This window comes from Carlito syrichta, unplaced genomic scaffold (genome assembly GCF_000164805.1).
Source record: "Carlito syrichta isolate Samal-C Ts95f unplaced genomic scaffold, Tarsius_syrichta-2.0.1 Scaffold305694, whole genome shotgun sequence".
Taxonomy (NCBI): domain Eukaryota; kingdom Metazoa; phylum Chordata; class Mammalia; order Primates; family Tarsiidae; genus Carlito; species Carlito syrichta.
Genome location: NW_007249790.1, coordinates 78,748 through 100,773, shown reverse-complemented (window position 1 = coordinate 100,773; position 22,026 = coordinate 78,748). Strand labels below are relative to the sequence as shown.

At 49.4% G+C, this 22,026-nt stretch overlaps 1 protein-coding gene across 1 annotated transcript in view; it reads left to right on the top strand.

Moving 5' to 3' along the window:
• PLEKHM3 (pleckstrin homology domain containing M3) overlaps window positions 1-22,026 on the top strand; it is a 161,872-nt gene that overhangs the window by 90,467 nt on the left and 49,379 nt on the right. The window contains exon 5 of the mRNA XM_008062403.1: window positions 2,115-2,178. Within this exon, the coding sequence (XP_008060594.1) occupies window positions 2,115-2,178 (64 nt within the window). The remainder of the gene's footprint in view (window positions 1-2,114; window positions 2,179-22,026) is intronic.

The following is a 22,026-nucleotide window of genomic DNA, read 5'->3' as shown; positions in this document are numbered from 1 at the left end:
CTCGGACAGACCCTCGAAGCACCCCGTCAGGGATCGCGCCGAGGGGGCCCGTGTCCGCCCCCTTCAGCAAAGCTGCCCGTGGACTCTCCCGCCTGCGGGGCTTCCGGGCTTCTGTGTGGAGGCCGGCCTGCACAGTCGTGCCCCCCGGGAGAGCCGTGCGCCACACGCTCAGGCCCACCTCCCCGCTCCCGCCCCGGACGCGGGGCAGCACGGGCCTTCGGAGCCGCAGTCCTGCCCGCAAGCTCCGCGCCGCGGCCTGGGCCGCTGGCCTTCCCGCCGAGCTCGGCTTCCGCGTGTGCGGAACGGAGGCCGAGCTGCTGGTGCAGGGCTGTGGTCGCGGCCACGCAGAACGCGGATGGGGGCGCCGCCCGGTGCGCGCTGTGGGGCGTCGGGGGAGCCGGCCTCGGGGCCCCGCGGCGCCGGCGCTGCCCGCGGCGGAGGCCGGTCGCGTGGCGCGGGCCTCGAGGGCCAGGGCCGGCCTGCCCCGGGCTGGGGCCTTTCGGTGGGGACGCTGGCCCGCGTGGGGGAGCGGAGCGCGCTCGCGCCCCCCCAGCCTCCTGCCACAGGCGCAGTCCCGGGCCACCAGGGCAGAAGGGAGCCGGCTGCCGGTGCGGCTTTCGCATTCCCAGGGTGGGGTGCCCTTGTCCCTCGCGGGGTCTCCCGTTCCTGTGGGCGAAGCAGCGCTCTTCAGCAGACTTCTTCAGTGCCCATCCTACTTCTAGGTCATTGCCCAACTAGAATATGCCCACGCGCTCCCCGTGGGGTCAAGACTGTATCTAGTTGATGCAGGGCCCGTTTTCAGTGACTCAGTGCAGAGCCTGGCGTGCAGTATGGGCTTCATCAACACTGGATGGGCGAGAGGATGAATGATTTCATCTCTAGGATTTGGAACGCTCGCATGCCTAGTTGAAAGACTGATAACGAATCTCCCAGTGAGCCAGATTGTTAGGCCAGTGGTTCTAAACTGGCTGTTCGAATCACCAGAAAGGGATTTTGCTTTGTTTGTAGCACTGGTTTCTGGACCCTACCCAGGTCATTGTTCTCAAAGCTCCCCAAGTGATCCTACTAGACAGCCAGAGTTGGAATCCACGTGTTAGACCATTCCAAAAGTATGTACCATGTGTATAACTCTTACGTGCTCATGGACCACATTGTACTGGGACTGTCAGTTTGTGTGTTGTTCCCTCACTGGACTTTGCCTTCTTGAACTTCCCTGCCTGGCACAGTACTTGGCATCTCATGGACGGTCCTCAGTGGTAGTGGAATGAATTGGTAGTTTCTTTCAGTTAAGACACAAGAACATTGCGTAGTACCACGTAAGACAAAGAGAGAAGCACTAGCACCTTGAGATTTGTTTCGAGGTCAGTTTGTGTGTGTGTGTGTTTTCTAACCATCTACTCTTTGTTACCTGCTTGCTTGTCCATATGGACGACTTTTTCCTGTTCTTTCACTGTCATCTATCCAGATGCTGTGAGCTAACAGCAGCTGAGACATTGGGCTTCGTCAGGGAATCCCAATTTAAAGTATCTTGTCTCATTCTTCCCACCTGTCCCTAGGTTCTAAAAATTATCATCACTGTCTGTGTAGGAGGATCATTCGTTGATGTGACTTCCAGACCACTCTTCTCCATTAGGAATGCCCTAGAAGCCTCAAAACTCCCTTTTTTCTCAGCTCATTTGTTCCTTATCATAAACTTATTTGGACATAGAAAAATATAGCTAGAAAGACATTTAGAGACATTGCATTCCACCACTCTCATTCTATGGCGAAGAAGCCAGATGGGTGTGGGACTTGCCTTGGATCACACAGTTTGTGAGGGACACAGCGGAGACAGACCACATTTGGTCCTCAGGCGTGGACTACCACACAGTACTCACAGCGTTTCAGACCACGTCCGAAACCAGAGATCAGACTTTAACTTCCACTCTGGCGTCTGTGTTGGGAAGAAAAATATCTGAGAAAAAGATACTCTGGTTTCTTAGAGGGTTTGGGCAGGAGGACTCCTGGGGGAAGGGGAGTGGGTGGGAAAAGGAATCCTTGAAAGAGAACTGTGTCAGAAGAAAATGCGTTTTTGGAAGCACCGCAGTTCACTGTGTGTCTGCTCTTTTTTCCAGAATGTTCCCCAGAGAATACCTCCTCCAACAGATCCACCTCTACTCCCTTGCCGACTTGCAGCAGGTAAATGCTCAGAGGGGCCATGGCATTTTGTTTTCTCCCTGGGGATGTGTCTTTGTTGATTATGGTTTGGGCACTGGATTCTGCTCTCACTGGGTTTGTTTCCAGCACAAGTCCTGCTACTCAGTTGATTTGTATTCGGAATGAGGGGAACAAAGTCAGTGTCAAAAGACGTTATTTGTCGGCAAAGGTGTGGGAAGCTGGGGCTTTTGGATGCCTCTGGTGGGGTTGTGAAGTCGTGTGGCCGCTTTGGAGACCGTCTGGCTGGCTCCTCAAGAAGTTAACCTGCAGTTCCCATATGACTCAGCAGTTCCACGACAGGTATGTACCTGGGAGAACTGAAAGCATGCATCCACATGAAATGTCCATAAGTGTCAGCGCATAAGCAACCCACATGTTCATCAGCAAATGGATGGATAAGCACAATGTTGTATGTTCACCACAGAAGGAGTATTATTTGGCCATAAAAAGGAGTGAAGTACTGAGGCATGCTACAATGCAAATGAACTCTGCAAACATCATGCTAGGTAAGAGAAGCCAGGTAGAAAGAAACACACGTTGTAGGATTCTGTGTAACGAAGTGTCAGGATTGGCGGATTCATAGAGATGTAAAGCAGATTGGCTCTCAGGGCCTGGGGAGGTTGGAAGCATGAGGAACTACCGCCGGTGGATCTGGGGTTTCATTTGTGGCTGATGTAAGCGCTCCGGAATGAGAGCAGTGGTTGCACAACCTTGTGAATACACTGAAAGGCGAGGACTTCATGGTGTGCGAACTCTGTCCATCTAAAAAATGGTGTGAAGGAAAAAGACGTAAAAGACAGTGAATGTCTTGAGCCCTTTGACTCATGCTCAGGCCACACAGTTGGGTGACTTTAAGGTTTAATCAAGCGTTACAGAGCATATAAGAATCGACACCATCTTTATACTTGTGTTAGCACATGAACTTTTACTGATTGACCAGGTTAGCAGCCAGGAAGAAACTGACCCTTGTGTATTCAGCCCTAAGTTCTGAATATGTTAAGGTTTGGCTCGTCGTCCAGATCAACAGCTTGCTCCCTAGGAAGCTGTTAGGCACTAAATGATTCTTTCAAGAGTCGATTAAACACAAATTGTGACCGCTCAGAGCATCACAGGCTGCTGCAATGCTGCTCTCTTGTTTCCTCTCTGGCTGTTAGGCCAACTTAAAAACTGTGTTCGTATCCTTCTGTCACTCTTTTGGGACTTTAAATTACTTTTCAGGGATTTTTTTGTATCTTTTTTTAATTTAAAAACTTAAGACTGCACTGGGGGGGAGAGGACACAATGTCACTAAGGGTACCTGATCTTAAGCCAGGTAAAGCGGGACCAAAGGGGGCCCAAACTTTCCCTATACAATGTTCACTTGTATACTTAATCCTGAATTATACCCCACATCTTAAAAAAAAAAAAAACTTAAGATTTTTGTGTTCTATTTGACCCCCACCCCAAAGGTAGGACAGTTATTTGCTTTTTTTTTTTTTTTTTATTATAAAGATGTGGGGTACAATTCAGGGTTAGGTATACAAATGTTAATTATGCGGGTACCCTTGTTGATGAGGTATGCCCCTCCCTACCTTAGCAGTTTCCCTCAACTGCCACTCCCACCCCCACCCCCCACCCCCTCCCCAGGCAGTTTCCCACTACTACCAATCCCTTTCTTACAGTATCATGATAATTGTTCAAGATCCGCTTATGAGTGAGAACATATGGTACTCTGTTCTTTGTTTCTGTGATAGATCACTGAGTATGATAGACTCTAAATCCATCCAAGTTGCTGCACAGTCCATATGTTTGTCCTCCTTTATGACTGCGTAATATTCCATTGTGTATATGTGGACAGTTATTTTAAATGTCAGAAATAATTTTAGAGTTTTTAGTCGGCAAGATCTGAGAGAAGACTAGGGTTTTAGTTTCCACTTGTGTGTCAAGTTTAAACCTATTTGCATATATCAGCTCCCTGCAACTCTCTCAGTCCTGCCTGACCTTCCAACCCTGACCGTTCACTGCATACTTAAACAGCAGTGATCTACTGGCTGAGGTGGAAGGAGGGGTGGGGAGTGGGAAACACACACACATATATATACACACACACACGCACATATATATATTATTGCTTTTTAGTCTAGTCTCACTCTGTCACCTAGGCTGGAGTACAGTGGCACAATCATGGCTCACCACAGTCTTGAACTTCTGGGCTCAAGCAGTCTTCCCTTTTCAGCCTCCCGAATAGCTGGTACTGCAGATTCACATTACCATGCCCAGCTAATTTTTTATTTTTTTGTAGAGACGAGATCTTGCTAAGCTGCCCAGGCTGTTCTCAAATTCCTGGGCTTAAGCAATTCTCCCACCTCAGTCTCCCAAAGTGCTGGGATTATAGGTATGAGCCACTGCACCCGGCTGTATTTTTAGTTACAGTTGTGTTCAAGGGGAAGAATGTATTAAAACCCTTGTTATTCGTTTATCTATCTTCTAGGAGTTTATCTGATCCTAGTATCTGGGAACACAGACTATCACTTGAGAAGCATATTTAAAGGCACTGAACATTCTTGTAAAGGTGGCTTAAAATAGAATGGGTGGGCTCCAGAGTGCTTTGAGGTAGCCTTTCAAAATGAGTTTTGATATCAAATGAAGAGCATGAAGCAGAGTAATTCCATATTCACGTTAAGGTGTCAAAGTATATCCATTTGGTATCTTAAAGCCTGCTTTGTAAAGCTTCCCTATACCCTGCTGTCTTTTTTCCCCCTTTTCACTTTCCCTTCTGTAATAATCAAACCATACATGCCAAGCAGCTTACTTAAGTCAGAGACAGTGATGTTCTTGGTGGTCAGGCCATTAGCCCCTGGAGCCCTGTAAGCAACGTAATTAGTTTTCAGCTGGTAGTTAAGTGATCAAGGCAGGCAGCAGCTTATCAAACTCCCTGTGGGCTGGACCTGTGGAGCACAACACGTCCATCTACTTAGCAGCTCAGGCTCACCTGGTTCTTTGCATCTGGAGTTAAGAGCCCAAACCTATCATATTTAGTGGAAGTTTAATTCAATTACTTTTTCTGCCGGAGGTAGGACATATTAGGTCTAGCTTTTGATCTGTCTGTGTCTTGATTATCAGCCCTGAAGTGCACCCCCGCCCCCATCTTCCCTTGGTTTCGGAGTGAATGACAAGCATGTTTCCTCGATCTGCATTGTTCTTGCAAATATGTAAGGGAAGGGGCACATAGAGAAAGGAAAAAAATACTACTGTCTTGTGGAAGAGTGAGCGGCAGTAGCAGGAAACCCTACCTGACTAACCCAGCCGTAAGCCCACATGTCCCGCGCCGTCTTGGCCTCTCCTGGCGGCTTCGCTGTCCTGTTTTGTGTCAGTTTACAGAGATCTAGAGTAAATTACTTTCTCCTGTTTGATTGCTCCCCTGACAGCTAAAGGTCTCTATAAAAGCAAATTTTTCAATCATGCAAATCAACTTTGAAAAGGGGGCTTTTGTTGTATAGAATTTGCCGGGGAAAGGAAGATAAGCTAAAGTCAGTGATTGAAGAGTTATGGATCCTAAATAATAATAATAATAATAATAATAATAATAATAATACAAATATTCTTAAATGCATAGGTTTCTTTCTACAAATTTCTCATAAGTGAATTTGATTTATCCCATTAGCTTTTATTTTAAAAAAAAGACATTTTCTTCCCCAAAAAGGAAAAAACAAGTAAGAATTTAATAAACTTGGTGAAATTTAGAATTTAGAATTATAAATTTTGAAATAATATAGTGTATGATGTACTAATACTACTTAAAGATGCTGAAAGAGCTCTGGTATCAAAAAATCTGTATCTGTCTCTGATTTTATAAGAAACATCTCTGGTTTTATAAAAAACAATCCCAGCCGGGCGTGGTGGCTCACACCTGTAATTCCAGTACTTTGGGAGGCGGAGGCAAGAGTATTACCTGAGCCCAAGGGTTTGAGATCAGCCTGGACAACTTGTCAAGACCTCACCTCTACAATAAATCAAAAAATTAGTTGGGTGTGGTGGTGCGTACTTGTGGGTTCCAGCTGCTTGGGAGGCTGAGGCAGAAGGATAGTCTGAGCCCAGCGGGTCAAAGCTGCAGTGGCTGTGAGTGTGCCGAGTGAGACTCGGACTCAAAAAAAAAAAATTCCTAAAATACTAGCAGATAGACTCACTTCAACAGCGTGGCTGAACATTTCAGGCAACCTTAGCGCTACTGTTTTTACATTCAAGGCGGCCCCCTCCCCCATTGTGTGAAGGTGCTGTCCCCTCTGCACGCATCCTTTCTTCCTGTCACACTCTTGGATGCGAGGCAAAAATGACAACAGATGATTGCTTTGCCAAGGAGAGTCCCTTCATTGCTGTGGGAGCCGTTGCCAACTGTCCACTGGTCACCGAGTGCCAGTTATTGGCAAAATTTGCCCCGTGGTTTATTTTCAGCGGGTATTGTCAGCAGAAGAGGTAGTAGTTGAATGACACAGTCGTTATTTGGCTGATCAGCGGGCAGCATTTAGTCATCACATAAGGTAGAGTCGGCACTCCCGGCCTCCGAGCAGGGCCCGGGAAGGGGCATAAGACGGGGCAGACGCTCTCCAAATCCCAAGGGCTCTGGGGCGTACCCCCTTGATTTGCTTATTTCTTACACTTGAAATTCTGGGTGCACTTCTGTTCAGCACAGTAGATATTGTTAGAAAACATATTGAATCCATGCTCTTTGAGTGTGAATCTTACAGGGTATACTGTTAATTATTCTTAAAATAAGATTTTGCGAACACACTTTTAGGAGGTGTGGCTGCACAGTGGTTTCTTGGGCTGTCAGGGCAGTTACTTGTAAAGGATTTAGGCGGTGACTGGGCATACGGACTAGTGGGCAAGTGGACCAGTATTGGTGTGTATTTTGAATGGGGAAACTAAGCGTAGCTTTTTAAGACTTTTTCTTGGTTTGACACTTTGAGAAGGAGAAGGAGAAGTTGTGTTATTTTCAGTGCATCCAGCATTATCGCAGATCCATGGGAAGGCTTTAACACAGGAACACAATAAAGAGATGTTCCTGTTTGGCAGCAGGACGCATACCCTGACTCTCTATGCCTCGACTCTCTGCGTGAGCAAGCGATCTGCTTTCCCTGCAGTATGTGCCAAGCCAGTTTCTTACTCACTTCCCCTTAGCTCTTTTAACACTGATAAAAAGGTTCCAAATTTTGCCAGTAGAATACATTAGCGTGTATAAGTAAATGGTCAAAGAGTTCTTAATTGTTATTAAGAAGCACACCAGAACCGTGGTTTATTATGTCATTCCTTGGACTGTGTAAATAAGCAGGCCTTGAACAATTATCCTAATACTGTAAGAACAGGATTGGCAGAGTGGGAAGCCGCCAGGGGGTTGCGGGGATTGGCATTGCCAGTAGTGGGAATCTGCCGGGATGGGGGGCACACCTCATCAACAAGGGAACCTACATAATAAACATTTGTATACCTGACCCTGAATTGTACCCACCTTTTTAAAATTAAAAAAAAAGCAGTCATAATACTGGCTAGGTGAGGGCCTGTTTTCAAAGAACATTTGCTTAAGGATATAGAGTAAGGTTCGTGTTGATCTTGCCGGTGGTGGAAACCAAGGATAGTGCCGCCAGCAGTCAGCATGAAAGGGGCCCAGGAGTCCTGGTCCTCCCTTTCCAGTCAGTGTGATGCCGCAGATATGTGTTGACCATATCTGGGTCCAGGCTCTGTGCGAGCAGCAGAGGGGCAAAGGTGAGTAGTCACTGTCCCCTGCCCCCACCGAGCTCACGACCAACAAGGGAGGCAGACAGGCATCATGTAGGTCAGTGGCATGGAGCACAGGGCACTGGGAACAAATACCCCACCAGGTGTGGTGGGTTGTGTTATGTGAAGACAGCCGCAGGCGTCTTCCAGCCGCATCCCGTCTCACACTGACTGACACCTCCCGTCCAGTGATGTGGTCTGCATTCCTTTCCCCCTGAGTTTGGGTGGGCCTGAGGCCGTGGGAGTGATGCCAAGTCCCAAGAGGTGACGTCGCTTTGTCCCGGCACTCTCTGGAGCCGTGGAACCCAGGCGCCACGTTGTGGGGAAGCCCGCATGGTCTACAACGCCCCTGTGGAGCCCCAGCTGGCAGCCATTACCACCCACCACAGTGTGGGTGAAGATAGCCCCAAGGGCTCCGACACCTAGCCTTCAAATCTCCTCCTGTGTGGCTGTAGTGAGCCCACAGAGACAAGCCCCTCCACTGTTCACTGCCTCTCCCCGACCTCCAGAATCTGTGGGTGGAATAAAGTGATTGTGTTGCGCTGCCAGCCTTTGGGGTGAGAGTAACCGGAACATACAGTCACTGACCATCAGGGCAGGCTTCCTAGTGGCTGTGGTTATAAGTTAAGATGACAAGCCAAGCAGAGAGACACAGGAAGGGGATCTGGGCCCTGATAGCCTCAAGCCCCTCAGTGTTTCTTTCAGGAGGCAAGCAGGAAAGAATCTTCTTTCCTGACTTTGATATCTCTAAAGAACGTTGTCTGCATGCTTCAGAATTATTTGACAAACTGTCTCAACAAAACATTCATGGAAGGGGTTAACAGGGTCACTCCGCTTCCCTCAGTGACAAAAGAGTCTGAGAAGTGCTAAAGCTGCAGAAGGCGAGGACTTGCACGTTCGTGGTGCCCGCCTGCCTGCGTGCCTGACACACGAGCCTGCTCTGTCCCCGCGCCCCGTCCGGGCGTGTTCTCCCTGCTCACATATTCACTCAGCACATATCTAGGAAGCACGTGCCATGTGTCCAGGAGCTGGAGTGCGCAGGCTTATTTCCTCCGGAAAGCACTAGTGAGTCTCACAATCACGGTCAGACATCTGCACCCTGCCAGGCTCTCTAGGACAGGTGGTTCTGCCCACCCGCTGGCGTCCAGCGGGGATTCCCCCTCGAGGCCTTGTGCCAGGCACCCACCACACGCACAGTAGGTCTTCGAGGGGGCAGAGGGACCACCGGCAGCCCCTGTCTGGTCAGGTGTTAAGGGCCGAGGGGGCCGCCAGCACTTTGCGAAGTTCACTCGCTGGACAGGGCTGCAGAGATGGAGCCAGGAAGGATGGCAGCCCTCAGCGCGGCGTCCCTGCCTGTCTCTCGGCAGACACTGTTGCTGCCATTCCTCCGTGCCTGGAACCTGCAGTTTTTCTCGTTAGAAGGCTAATAACAGGAGCAGCTCTTCGCATTGCTCTGGCTTTTATTTTGATTTCTGGTTAAAGCAAGTGAGCCATCAACACATTTGCTCCTGGAATTTGAAGCAGGATTCAAATTCAGGACAGCAGGGAAGATCTTTATAGGACAACAATTAAGGAAGAGGGTTAAGGAATGTTGGAACATTCCAAGAGCCTGGATGTCTGCAGCTGCGGAGCGGGCTTCTTGTCCCTTGGAAATATACTTTCTTCCTAAGTCTAGTCATTCACTTATCCACCCACATGCGAAGAAAGTGACCTCCATGGATTGTGCACCAGACGCTCACTGGGGCTGGGGCAGGATGCAAAAGGTCTGGTGCTCCTTTTCTCAGGGCGTGCTCCCTCCCAGCTCTGTATGGGTGTGGCAGGCACCTGGGAGTGGCAGTCTCTCCAGCCCCCACTCATCTCAAAGGAGGGAGCTGTGGTTCTGTAGCAGAGCTGTGTTGGCTGGGATTCCTGCAGGGACCAGGCAAATGGCCTTGTGCCCAGTGTGAGCCAGAGGTGTGACTCTGGCTTTGGTGATAACCCAGAGAGAGGATCTGTATCTGCAGACGCCTCTGTTTCTCAGGAGCGCCACAATCGTCTGCTGTTTCTGTTTTCCAGAAGCTGGAAACCTGTGTTTTTATGTAAAATTTCTCAATACTTAAACACTCTGCAGGCCAAACAAAACACAGCTACCAGTTTTGATTCTGCTTTATAACAGAGAATGCCTGCTTTTGTTCCATCAAACTAACGGTTGCTCAGTTTCAGGAAAGAATTTGGAGGTTAGTATTGGACTGTGCTCCTCAAAAGGCAGCAAGCCCCATCCCAGCCCCAACCCTCAAGATGCTAATTGGCAGGCTTGCACAGGCTGCCGGCTGGGCTCTCAGAGCAGACACACATGAGGAAACAGCCAAGCAGTTCCAGGTCACTTTGTAAGGTCAGGGCTGAAGACAGACAGAAGTCAGGCAGCAGAAGGAAACCCCACATTTCCTGGAGATTCTGGTGCGCAAATCACATTCAAAAGTGTCACCAGACTCCTCCTCCCTGGCATTGCTCTGTGAGGTGGAAAATTAAATAGAGATCAAAATCAAGATTGCTGTCAGGAGCTTTTAGGAGGCCAGCACACCCACGTGGGGTGAACGTGGGATGACACTTCCACCTGCAGCACAGGTCTCCAGAGGAGTGGTGACATCTGACGCCAGGTATTGCAAAAGGTTCGGGAGCTGCGGGCCACATCCTGGAGCCTGGAGGCCTGGGTTGGAAGGCCCATGCAGCCCAGCCCACTCGGGGACCTTGGCTGAGATCCTCGTGCTGCAGCACTTCACCCTGGAGTGGGGATAATGGTGCCCGCCCCCAGATATGCTGCGCGACATGCAGCTCACACAGGCAAAACACTTAGGACTCTGCCCAACTCTGAGGGGCGGGGACAAGTGCTGGTGCTCCTGCTGCTGAGCCGTGGACCAGCGCAAAGGACTCCCACCACACCACCTCAGGGCGCCGGACTGTGCCGTCACCCAGGTGCCGTGCTGCTGCGTCCCGTTGTGCCCATTGGGTTCTGCAGGAGAATCTGGGCGGCAGGGCCCACGGAGCGGCCACCGCACCTCACCCCGCAGACGGCATCTTGGTAGGGAAAGCAGAGCAGCCCGGGCTGGCCCTAGGCCAGACCTCCTCAATGGCTCCATAGGGGCCTCCATGGAGAGCCCTGCCCTTGGGCACCAGCTGCTCTTGAGTGGCAGGTTCTCCGCCCAGTGAGCAGGTACTTCCCCAGTGAGTGCGAATACGCCCCCGAGCGAGCGTCAGTGGGCACTCCCCTTCCCAGTGAGTGGGCACACTCCTGAGTGAACAGGACCTCCTCCTAGCTTGTTGCCTGTCTTTGCTCTTGCTGTGAGAGGTCTCAGTTTGATTAGAAGGAGGGTTTGCTTGCTGAGAAAGATGAGCACCTTCTACTTGTTTCTTTGAAGTGTACGTGACCTCTGGTGGGCTGTGCACAGATATCTTTTTAATTTTAACAAAAGCTAGTCTTTCTGTAAATGGTATAGAGTCCTGGAGCACACATGTTTTGTGCTTAGACCATGGAGTCCACACTGCTTCGGTAGCCACAGAGGAGAGAAGCTTACCAGAATGAAGTGTTGGCAGAGACAAGCCTTGCCCTTCCCCCCGCAGTCCTAGCTTTCCTGGCTCATGAAGCCGCAGAGGGTCTGTAGTCCCTGCACTCTGTCCTTCGGTAGGGGCGAGGCCCTGCTGTGAATGTAATTGGCTTTCCAGCTGCCTTGGACGCTGAGGTGGAAGGAGCTGGACTGAAGGGCCTGTGCTCCTGGAACTGCCTGGTGTCGGGTCGTGTCTCAGTTCCGTGCATCTCTAGAACGCATCGCTCCGTTAGGTCTTAGTCCGGAGTGGACGCACAGCTTACGTCTGAAGTATCCCCATCCCCAGTCTTTCTCAACACTTCCTTGAAGCTGATTTTCTCTTTTTTGAAATGGATCTTTAATGTAACCCCGGTAAGGATTATTTTCAACCCTGTTATTGCCTGTTAAAGGTATATGGCATCTTTAAATGACGGCTCCATGCAGTGAGACCCCTTTTTCTTCTGACTTTGGCCAGACACTCTCTCTGCTTCCAAGAGAACCACAGCTCATGTTTGGATAGAAACTGTCTTCATGACTCTACTTGTCGGGCCCTGAGTTCCCTCATTCTTGAAATGAGACGACTGGAGTACACCATCTTTGTAACCCTTCCAGTGTTAGGGCCCTGATTCGATGAGGTTTTGATCCTTAGAAGTCGCTGAATTCCCAAAACCTCTTTGTATGTGTCAGTGTCCAGTCTCCAGGCTTCCGGGTGCAGCAAGGAACTCGAATTGGGAACCAGATCGCGAGTGCGGGCTCTGAGTGGCAGAGGGCAAGATTTCCGTCTACCAGTGGTCGCCTCTTTGCCTCTTTTGGCTTTTTGTCATTAAATGGCAGTTTTAAGCATTTTCACGAATACGATCTGAAAGACATCTTGCAAAAACAAGCTAAACATAGTGATTTTATATATTCCTTAAAGGCAAACTGTCGTCTTAACATCTTATAATCCAGTGGCGTTAAATGCCCAGCACACAAAGGCTGACTAAGAAAAGTGTGCAGAAGATAATATGCCACCCAGTGGGCTTCCTGCTAAGCAGGCTGCGGCCACCAGGTCATCCGGCAAGCTCCGAGCAGGTGCTCTTGTTGGGCTGGTACCCAGTGCAGCTCAGGCATGCGAGAGGGAACTGGTGAAGGACACTAAGGGAGCGAGTCCTCATAAAGGAAGCTTCAGGGTTGAAAAAAGGGAGTCAGGGAAAGGAGGGTGGGAAGGAATTCTTGGCTGGAGCAGAGGCCAAGGGTGCAGAGGGAAAGCAGGCTAGGCGATCGCGAGTAATAAAACTAGGGATGTGAGTTTGCCTTTTCCTCCTCTCCGCCGACTGCCTGCTGGGGCGGGGAATGATCATCGGCAGACTGGCAGGAGGACCTAGAAAGGGCCAGGACTCTCTGCCTGCCTGTTCTGTCCCTGAGTGAAGGTGCAGTTTCACTGCAGGCATGGGGCCTGTTTACTTCCTTTTCTCAGCACTTGGGCAAGAGGCAAGAGGGAGGGACAGGCAGAAGGCAGGAGCTAGGCTGACAATAGCAGTCTGTCCTTTACCAAGTCACAAAGTGTCTCTGGTTCTTAAAATCTTTCTCTGTAAAATGAAAAGGTCATATCACGGAGTTAGATGAATAAGAGGTCCTTCTGAGTATATGCTCGTGAAATGTATTATTGAGAGCTTACTTTAGCCAGACTCTGTTCTAAGTCTACATAGACTATCTCGTTTGATCCTCACAGCAGCCCTCTGAGATGGGCACTGTCATTATCCACATTTTACCAATGAGATTAACTTGTGCAAAGTCATCTAGCTAAGGTGGAGGAACTGGGGTTCAAACTCAAGCTGTCCTGTTCTAGCACACAGCCTGCTTTGCTTTTTCAGTTTGTGTGAAGTGTTTCAGGCTGATCAAACAAACAAAACCAGCCCCCGCCACCTGCAGGATTGTTCCTACAGCGGGAGGACTCCCTTCGTCAGAGAAATGGGCACGCACTCTGACCCGCCACCTTGGACTGTGTCCTTCCAGCACTAACATTCTCTCTCTAGAGGCACCACGGACACCTAGCAGCAGAGCCAAGCCCCTCACTGTTTCTGAAGCTCCACCACATCGTCCCACTGGAGGGAATGGCAGGGCAAAGAGGGAAGAGAGCCAGGCAGACGCAGCCATCGCTAGCCCCAGACAGGCACCAGCAGCCCACATGGCAAGAAACCCAGAGTCTGGAGGAGCCCCGTGCACATGCTGTGACCCTGTTAGGCAGGGCGCTTTTCCTGCCCAGTTCCCTCCAAATAGGCCGTAGCGGCTGAAATGATTTGCCGGTCACTTTTAACCAGTGGTCAGAATATTTCCATTCTGTCCACACCGACGATGTGTAGTGGTCAAAAAGAGAAAAATCCTAGAACAAAAGAACCGGATAATCCAAAAGGGAAAGCAGCCTCACTAGTTTTGTTTACTTTTATTTTTTGGAGACAAGGCCTTGCTCTGTTACCCAGGCTGGAGTGCAGTGGTGTGATACCGTAGCTCACTGCAGCCGGTAGCTCCTGGGCTCAAGTGGACTTCCTGCCTCAGCCCTTGAGTAACTGGGTTTACAGGGGTACCCCACCATGCCCAGCTAATGTTTTGCTTTCTTGTGGAGACAGGGTCTTGCTATGTTGCCTAGGCTGGCCTCAACTACGGGGCTCAAGCAGTCCTCGCAAAGCACTGGGATTGTAGGCATGATCCACCATACCCGGACAGAAAGCAAGCTGATGGGATATGAATTTATGATGCTGTCAATATGCCTTTCCCCCAAACCATGTGGGATTAGAGCCATCTGTATCTATAGCTGTGGCTGACCTGTGTCAAGTGTGTATTATGTACTGTGGCTGGTCTGATTCCAAAAAAGACTTTTGAGGTAGAACTGCTTCTCTCACACTGTCTCTCTCGTGTGTGTGTGTTTGCATGGGTGTGTGTACGCATGTGTGCTCTTGACTGTTTAATTTTAATCTCTGTCTTATTCCGTTGGTTTGAACCATTGACTCACACACTCATCACAGATGCGTCTCTGCTGCCCAGGGTCCCCTGTGGCTGGAGTTCGGCCAGCATCCCACCCCCAGAAGGCGGTTAGCAAACCCGACTCCTAGAACTGCCATCAACCTGAAGGATTCCTTCAGCCATGGGAGGTGGAGAGCAAAAATCTCAGATGCAGCTGATATTTTAGGTGTGTATATAATTTACCAAATTGTTGACCACTCAGCTTTTAGTCAGTGGTCACAAAAGGAATTGGCAACCCTCCCCTGCTGCCCTAAAACCCGAAGAAGGAAGGGTGTTCCTTGGCTGTGGCCCAGAGGCCTGCTGGCGCACAGAGTCAAAAGCAGGGCAACGGCACATCTTGGCCACAGAAGGCTTTGGGTGGCAGAAAGGGCCAAAATAGTTGTGGCAGAAGTTGGCCAGGATATTAAGCAAATCTGAGTTTAATTTAACATAGCGATAACAACCCTTTTGTTTTGTTTTGTTTTCCAACTGGCCGCTGCTTTTTCTGACTCCGTGGGACCAAGAATTTGGGCCAGGAATTAGTTTATGAGGGTGCTCAAATCTTTTCAAAGTGAGACATGCGGTGGTCTTTATACAGGCTTTCACATTTGCCTGGGCAAAGTGGAATAAGGATGAAAAGGCACATGGCTTGCTGGGGAAGCTGGAAATGGATCTTGAAGCTCGAATTCCTTCTATGAGTTTGCCTAAGCCACACTGCCTGAGCTTAGAATAGAGAGGCAGGCAGTCTGTCTCCTTGGGATAAGGGAGGATTTGGAACTCGGCGACTGTGAGGTCTTGGCCCCTACTGTGTTTTCTGGTTTGTTTTGTTAGCAGGAGCGAGTTATTCTAGTTTCTTGCTTCAGCACACTTGATTCAGCAGTGAGTCTCCACCCCACCGATGACCGATGACCGAGGGTGGATGGAATGGGATAATGAAAGAGGTGGGGAGAGAAGCTGGTTCAGCTGCTTGGGATGAGGGAGGCGAGGAAACTTCAGAGCCTGGAGCAGCCTTCTGAATCCACCAGGGGCGGGGAGGGACGGGGACTGCAGGGTTGAAACCATCGCAGTCTGAGAGAGAAGCTGATGCTTTCTGAGAAACTGATATCGCCAGCTGTGCCAGGTAGGAAAGCCAGCGTAGTATCTGAACTGCAGCGTTATTACCCATGAAATGGTTAACCGGAGGAGAGACTGTCGTCTTTAGAAAAGCAATCCGGCAAGTGATGATGATACACCTAGAAACGGCTAAAATGATAACTTCTGTGCTATGTGTATTTACCACAGTAAGAAAAAGAGTGCCACCCCCCTCATAAGAAATGGTTATGGGCACCTGCATGACTTGTGGGGTCTCTTTGACAACCTTGTAAGTATGCGTTAAGCGCTAGGTGCAGTGAGTTCAAAACGTGTGTAAGACAGACACACTTTCTAGGTGGTGTGTGCTGAGGGAGTTCTCCGAACCGAGAGGCAAGGATCCATTTAGGAGGAGATGACCATCCCCTCGCGCCCGGGATCCAGAGGCCCAGGCTGGGAGCCCAGGAAGGTGTCACTTGGCGATTCTTGCCAAGACTGTGTTATACCTTCCTCAAATAAAATGTCGCCTGAGTTCCTTAATTCTCAGGCCTGCTTGCAAGAGTCTTTTAAAACAATCTGTAGTGAAAGATTCAACCTTGACTGCATGTCTTTATCTTTTCATCCCTGCCTCCTACTAAGAACAGGGCCCGGGCAAGAGGACTTGCTGATAAATACGAGTGAATGAATGAACCAGTTATGGGGAGAGAGAACAGGGGTAGGAAGGAACTCCAAAGGGCTATCTGCTCAGTCAAAGTGTTTTATTGCGCAAGTTTGTGAGCTGGAAGTCTCAGGTCGCTTATCTCTTGTTTTTCTCTTTAGGGCTGCTTGGTCCTGAGTTCAAGTAAACAGTGGACTTCCAAGTAAATCTTTAAACACTCCCATTCCATTGGTTAACTTCAGCATGGCCCTGGGAAAGGCTGTTTAGCATAGCAGTTGAGGGCAGGGAACCTGGAGGCAGACAGCCTGGGTTTAGGTCTTGGCAGCAGCCCTTGCCTGCCGGGAGGCCTTGGGGAAGTACCTTACGAGGGGTCCCCATGGAAGCTGGAATTGTCTTTTGGCAGGCGAGCCCCTTGTAGTGCCCTTGGATTTTTTCCCCAGGACCAAATGGGCAGTTGAAGTTTTAATCTGGAAGTTTTGAGAAGGCAGCCTCACAATTTGCAGAAGAAACATCCCAAGCTGTGGCAAGAGGTCACTTGCTGCTCCGCCACGACAGTGCCCCTGCCCACACTGCACTGAGTGTTCAGCAGCTTTTGACCTCGAGCAACTCTATTTTGGTTCCCAGATGAAACAAGTCTTTAAGGGAAGTACTTTGCCAGTGTGGAAGAGGTGACACACAAAGTGGCAGAAGCACTGAATGGCACCACAGTGGACGAGTTCGAAATCGAGCTGTGGGAAAAGTGCCTCGCTAGGTATATCGCATTCAACGGAGAGGACTTTGGAGGGGACGGAAGTTGAAAGGCGTGAGAACAAATGCACAGTTTTTATAAATAAATTCTGGGCTTTGTGGTCCTCCCTCATACACTTGTTATGCCTCGGTTTCAAGTACCTGCCTCACAAGTTTGTGAGGTTCAGTGAGAGACAAGATGTAAAGTGCTGAGACGACGTGTGCCCCTAGCGCATGCTCTGAGGGCTGCTACTGAAAGTCCCCTTTCGAGGTACGCTTGATGGCAGCCCCGCAGTGAGGCTTTATCGTGCCCTTCATGACCACAGGTCTTCTTTTCCTATGTTTTTTATTCTGAACAGCAGTTAAAACTACCCATGAATAACAAGAGCACCTTAACTGGCTTTGGAAACTGTCTGAAATGTTACAAAGGGGATTTTCTGTGTGGACACTTTGGCCTCTGTTTCAAATTCTATCTCCACCACCACGGCTGATCTTTTCTAGTTTAGGTGGCCTTGATTTCATCATCTCTGACATGGATGATAATTATCTTGCATGACTGATGAGGAAAGTAATAAAATACATATTGAAGTATGTTCACAGATGAGTATAATAAAAAGGCTTTTTCAAATAGCCCAACAGAAATGACCAATGCTGGCATTTTAAAAAACACAATGAAAATAGTAGTTGACTTGCTTTGGTACTCATATCCTTTATATGCAATATCATAAAGCGAAGTGTTGCGAACCCAACAGAAGAAGCAAAAAAGAGCCAACATGGTAGAGAGCTGAACTTCAAAGCAGAGCTTGGCAGAGGATAGGAATGGCGCTGGAAGCAGGGAGGAGAGAGAGCTGACGGCCTCGAGACCTGCTGTTTTTCCTGCGGCTGCTTGCTCCTCTCCACCCCCCCACCTCTTGCAGTCTGAGCTTTGAGTCTCCAGTTGAGTTTTCACCACAGAACTTGGCCAGGCCTCCCAAGGGACTTTCTTTTTCCCATCTTTCCACAAATTATAGGTTTGCACATGAGAGCAGAACAGATGATTCCCATTATCTTTGGGGTTGGGTTAGGGTGTGTGTGTGTGTGTGTGTGTGTGTGTGTGTGTGTGTGTGTGTGGGTGTGTGTCAGTCAGTCAGAGAGATTGAGAGAGAGAGAGAAGGGACCTCCTGCCACTCTTTAAATGTGCATCCTAGTATCCTAGCTCAGGGAGGTGTTGCTTTTGTCAACACAGCAGCCTATCCACCAAGATCGGTCCCTCCTCCTCACTGGGATGTAACCTGCCATTCTTTTTTTTGAGTCGGAGTCTCACTCCGTCGCCCAGACTGGAGTGCAGCGGCCGCTCCTGGCCCCCGCAGCCTTGACCCGCTGGGCTCCGGCGATCCTTCCGCCTCTGCCTTCCGAGTAGCCAGAACTACAGGCGCGCGCTACCACGCCCGGCTGATTTTTGATTTATTGTAGGGATGAGGTCTCGCCAAGTTGCCCGGGTGGGCCTCGAACCCGCGGGCTCGGGCCGTCCCCTCACCGCCGCCTCCCAAACCTGCCATTCTTAAGCCGGTTGACTGAAGTCATTGCATGGGCCCCTGAGTGGAGAGGCTCTAGGAGTGCCAGCTACTCACCTGCATCCCTGCACTGGAACAGTGCCCAGCAGGCCGCACGCTTCTCGTGAACACACTGGCAGACCTTTCTTTGCATTTTGGTGGCAAAGGGACATATCTAGGACACTTTCTATGTTCATATATGACCCATTCAGATCACTGTAAAGTAATTAAACAGATCTGGAAAAGTTAACTGACCCCAGAACACAGAGGCCATTTAGGGAGCAGAACTCACTAAAGCGAGGGTCACTGTTAACAGTAGTTGGGTTTGGGAGCGCCACTCCAGGGTGCTCTTTCTGGTTAGACACCTAGACCAGTGCACACAGTACGAGTGGGGGAGAAGGAGCTTGCTGCATTGCGTCTGAGTTTTGAAGTGGTATATAAAGTGGTATTCTGCTCTTTTGGGTATCCTAAGGTACCAAGCCTCTAAAAGAAATAGGTCCTAGGGAAAGGTACAAAGGAAAATGAAAAGATGTGGCCTATTAAGCAAGGAGAGTAGAATGTAGTTCACATCAGGGTCTGGAATGTTTTATTGCTTATAGACATAATAGAAGTGGAGTGAAGGAATTATATTTACAGAGGGTGCCAAAAAATGCATGCACATTTTAAAATTTTAAGAAAGAGAAAAACTGTATTAAAATTGTAAGGCTCAATATATACTGATATCAGAAGATGAATACAAGCCACGTGTGACTTCTGCAACTGCAAGCGGTGCTCAAAGTGGCTCCCATCAGCGTCCAGACCCTTCTGATGACGGCGAACCACTGCGGAACTTGCTGCTGGGCGAGGCCTCGCAGATGTTCCCTTGTGCACATCACACACAGGACCACACGTGTGTCTCAGATGCGTCAGGAATGCGTGCCGTTGTCGGGCATGTTGGAGGTTCTGCTGCATTCTCATGCCTCCACTGTCGTGCTTCCACAAGGTTTCATACTGCAAATGCCACTTCAAAACAGTATTTGCGCTCCTCGAACGACAACCCTACTTCCACCGTTTCCTTTGACTGTCCTGCCTGTCCCTGGTGATGCTGGCATTCATTTGATTCACGCCATCTCTTGAGTGAACGTCCTGCTATACACGGCCACCGTTATGCAATTCAGCCTCGAAAAATGATACACAGATGACATCTCTTAAAATGTGTATATGTGTCTTGGCACCCTGTGTTTATGCCCCTGATGGTGTGAGAGGAAGAAGAAAAGCAGGGAAGGGTGATGATGCTCATAAGGAAAGAAGAGTTGACGTTCGATGCCCAATTCAGAAGTGAAGTTGAGGGACCTGCCTGGAAGAACAGAGCAAGCAAGGGAGGTCGCTCTGCCTGCTCGGGGCAGGGGCAGCCCAGCAGCGAGGAGACCTGCGGAGAAAGGAGGGGGAGCACGACAGCCAAGAGGAGCGGTGAGGTGCCGTGCCCACCATGAGGTGCTGGAGGAAGGACTGGCCAGCGCCGAGTGGAGCGGCAGGGTGGGTGGCGAAGGTGCTGCTGAGAAGTGTGCCATCGCGGCGGGAGAAATTCTCCGACGGCGAGCGGACTGGAACTGAGGAAGGCGCGTTTCTCTAACCCAGGTCTCTCTGAGTGAGACAACCATCAAGGTAGGCCCAACCCAGGGTCGAGCGAGTGCTGCAGATTTCTAGTATGACCTTATCTTGTAGTCTGAAAGCCAGATATGTACTTGTCCACTGTCTGCTGCCCTAACCTTGGCCGAGTTCTACTGAACGCACGCCCTCTCTTTCTCCTCGACTGCCCTGGCAGCACTGCTGTTCTCTGTGTGCTAAATATAGTTCTGGGGACAAAAGGGATGAGGCACATGAAAGGCAGCAGCTTAGGGCATGTTAATATATGTCTTTCTCATTCAGGACCCACTAATCCATCTTATGCGCCCTGAGAACTGCTGCTTTTTGATGTTAGCCTATTTATTTTGTGTTTACTGATGAGTAAGTCCTCGCTGTATTTCATAATATGGATTAAATTATAACATGTGCAGCCACTCTGAGGATTAAGTCCTACATTAATTCCGTTGTTTACTCTAAATAAATGAGGCATTGATTTCATAGTTTAAAAGCTAATTTATTTGGGTAGCTTTGTTTACCTAAGTGGTGACTCACACTTTAAATTCTGAACGCCTTTGTCTGTGGTGTGACATTTTGTGGCAAATGCATTGTGTGCTATGCCTTGAAGGCAAAAATGTATCATTCAGACTTGCTGTTGGCTAGGTAAATGAGGCAAGGAAACATGGGCAAAATGAAGAATAAATGTCCTGAGATGCATGCATAGTTATTCATTCTTAAAATTATCTGTTTTTATATGTTTTGCCCAGGCTGGTCTCGAACTCCTCATCTCAAGCGATCCTCCTGTGCCTCTGCCTCCCAAAGTGCTAGGATTACAGGCATGAGCCATCATCCCCAGCCTGTTCATTTTAATTTGAATTAGCAAAATTATCCTTACTTCTTAGCCATATATTCTTTCCAGAAAGGTGTTGCCACATTACCATATGCCTGATACAGCCTAGTATAGACCTAGACCAAGATTCTAACTTGGTGTTTCCTAAAGTGTGGGATGACCAGAATAATAACTAACACTTTGAGCTCTCAGTGTGCGCCATTTACTGTCCTAAGAGCTTTCATGCATATCTTCTGTGCTCATGTGGCCCTCACGCTCAGCCTGTGGAGTAGGTAGCATTCTCCCCATTTCACCGACGAAAACCTTTGGCCCAGAAGGTAGCTCAAAGTCACCGGCTAGGACAAGAAAAGGTGAGAATTTGAACTCAGCAAGGCTGTTTTGGCCAGTGCTCTTATTATTATGTGAGGCTGCTTCTAATTCCATGGAGTGTCCACCAAGAAAATGTTCGTTGTAGAGAAAATGATTTTAGGCGCCTTAAAATGACATTGAATGGCATACTGAGAAAACTCTTCCCTTCAGTTCTCTTTGTTCCTTCAGGGTAAAACAGAAAGTTTTGTGCCGGTGCGACTGGAGCCCCTGACTCCGGCAACTTGCCCTTTTCAGCAGCAAGCTGGCTACAGGCTCCGTGCCTTTCAGCATCATGTTGTCTTTATTCTGTGGCAGGGGACATCAGTTCTTCATCTGTGGCCTTTGCATGAGGCCTTTGCTCTAAATAAGCTTGTTCAGGTAAATAAGTGACTCGGTTTAAATAAAGCAGCATGCAGCCGTGACAGTGCTTGTGAAGGCATTTTTGTGGCTGCAGCTTGGGACGCTGTGCTGCTGCCTCCATTCTGAAACTCTCTTTTCAGTGGAGGCTTCGGCTTCCTGTTTTCGAGTCCGCGTCCCACTCCCGCCCAGGCTGGAGGGCCTGCTGCCAGCCCTCCCGTCCTAGCCTTTGGGCGCGCGGCAGAAGCGCTACCTGCTTTGCTTCTTGGGAATGGGACTTCGGCAAGTCTTGCTGTCGCTCCGAAGGGCATCGCGCTCGCCGTTGAGCCTCGCCAAGAGGAGAGGCGGCACGCAGGATCGTCGCCAGGTCGTGCTCAGCTCGCCTCTGAACGTGACTGG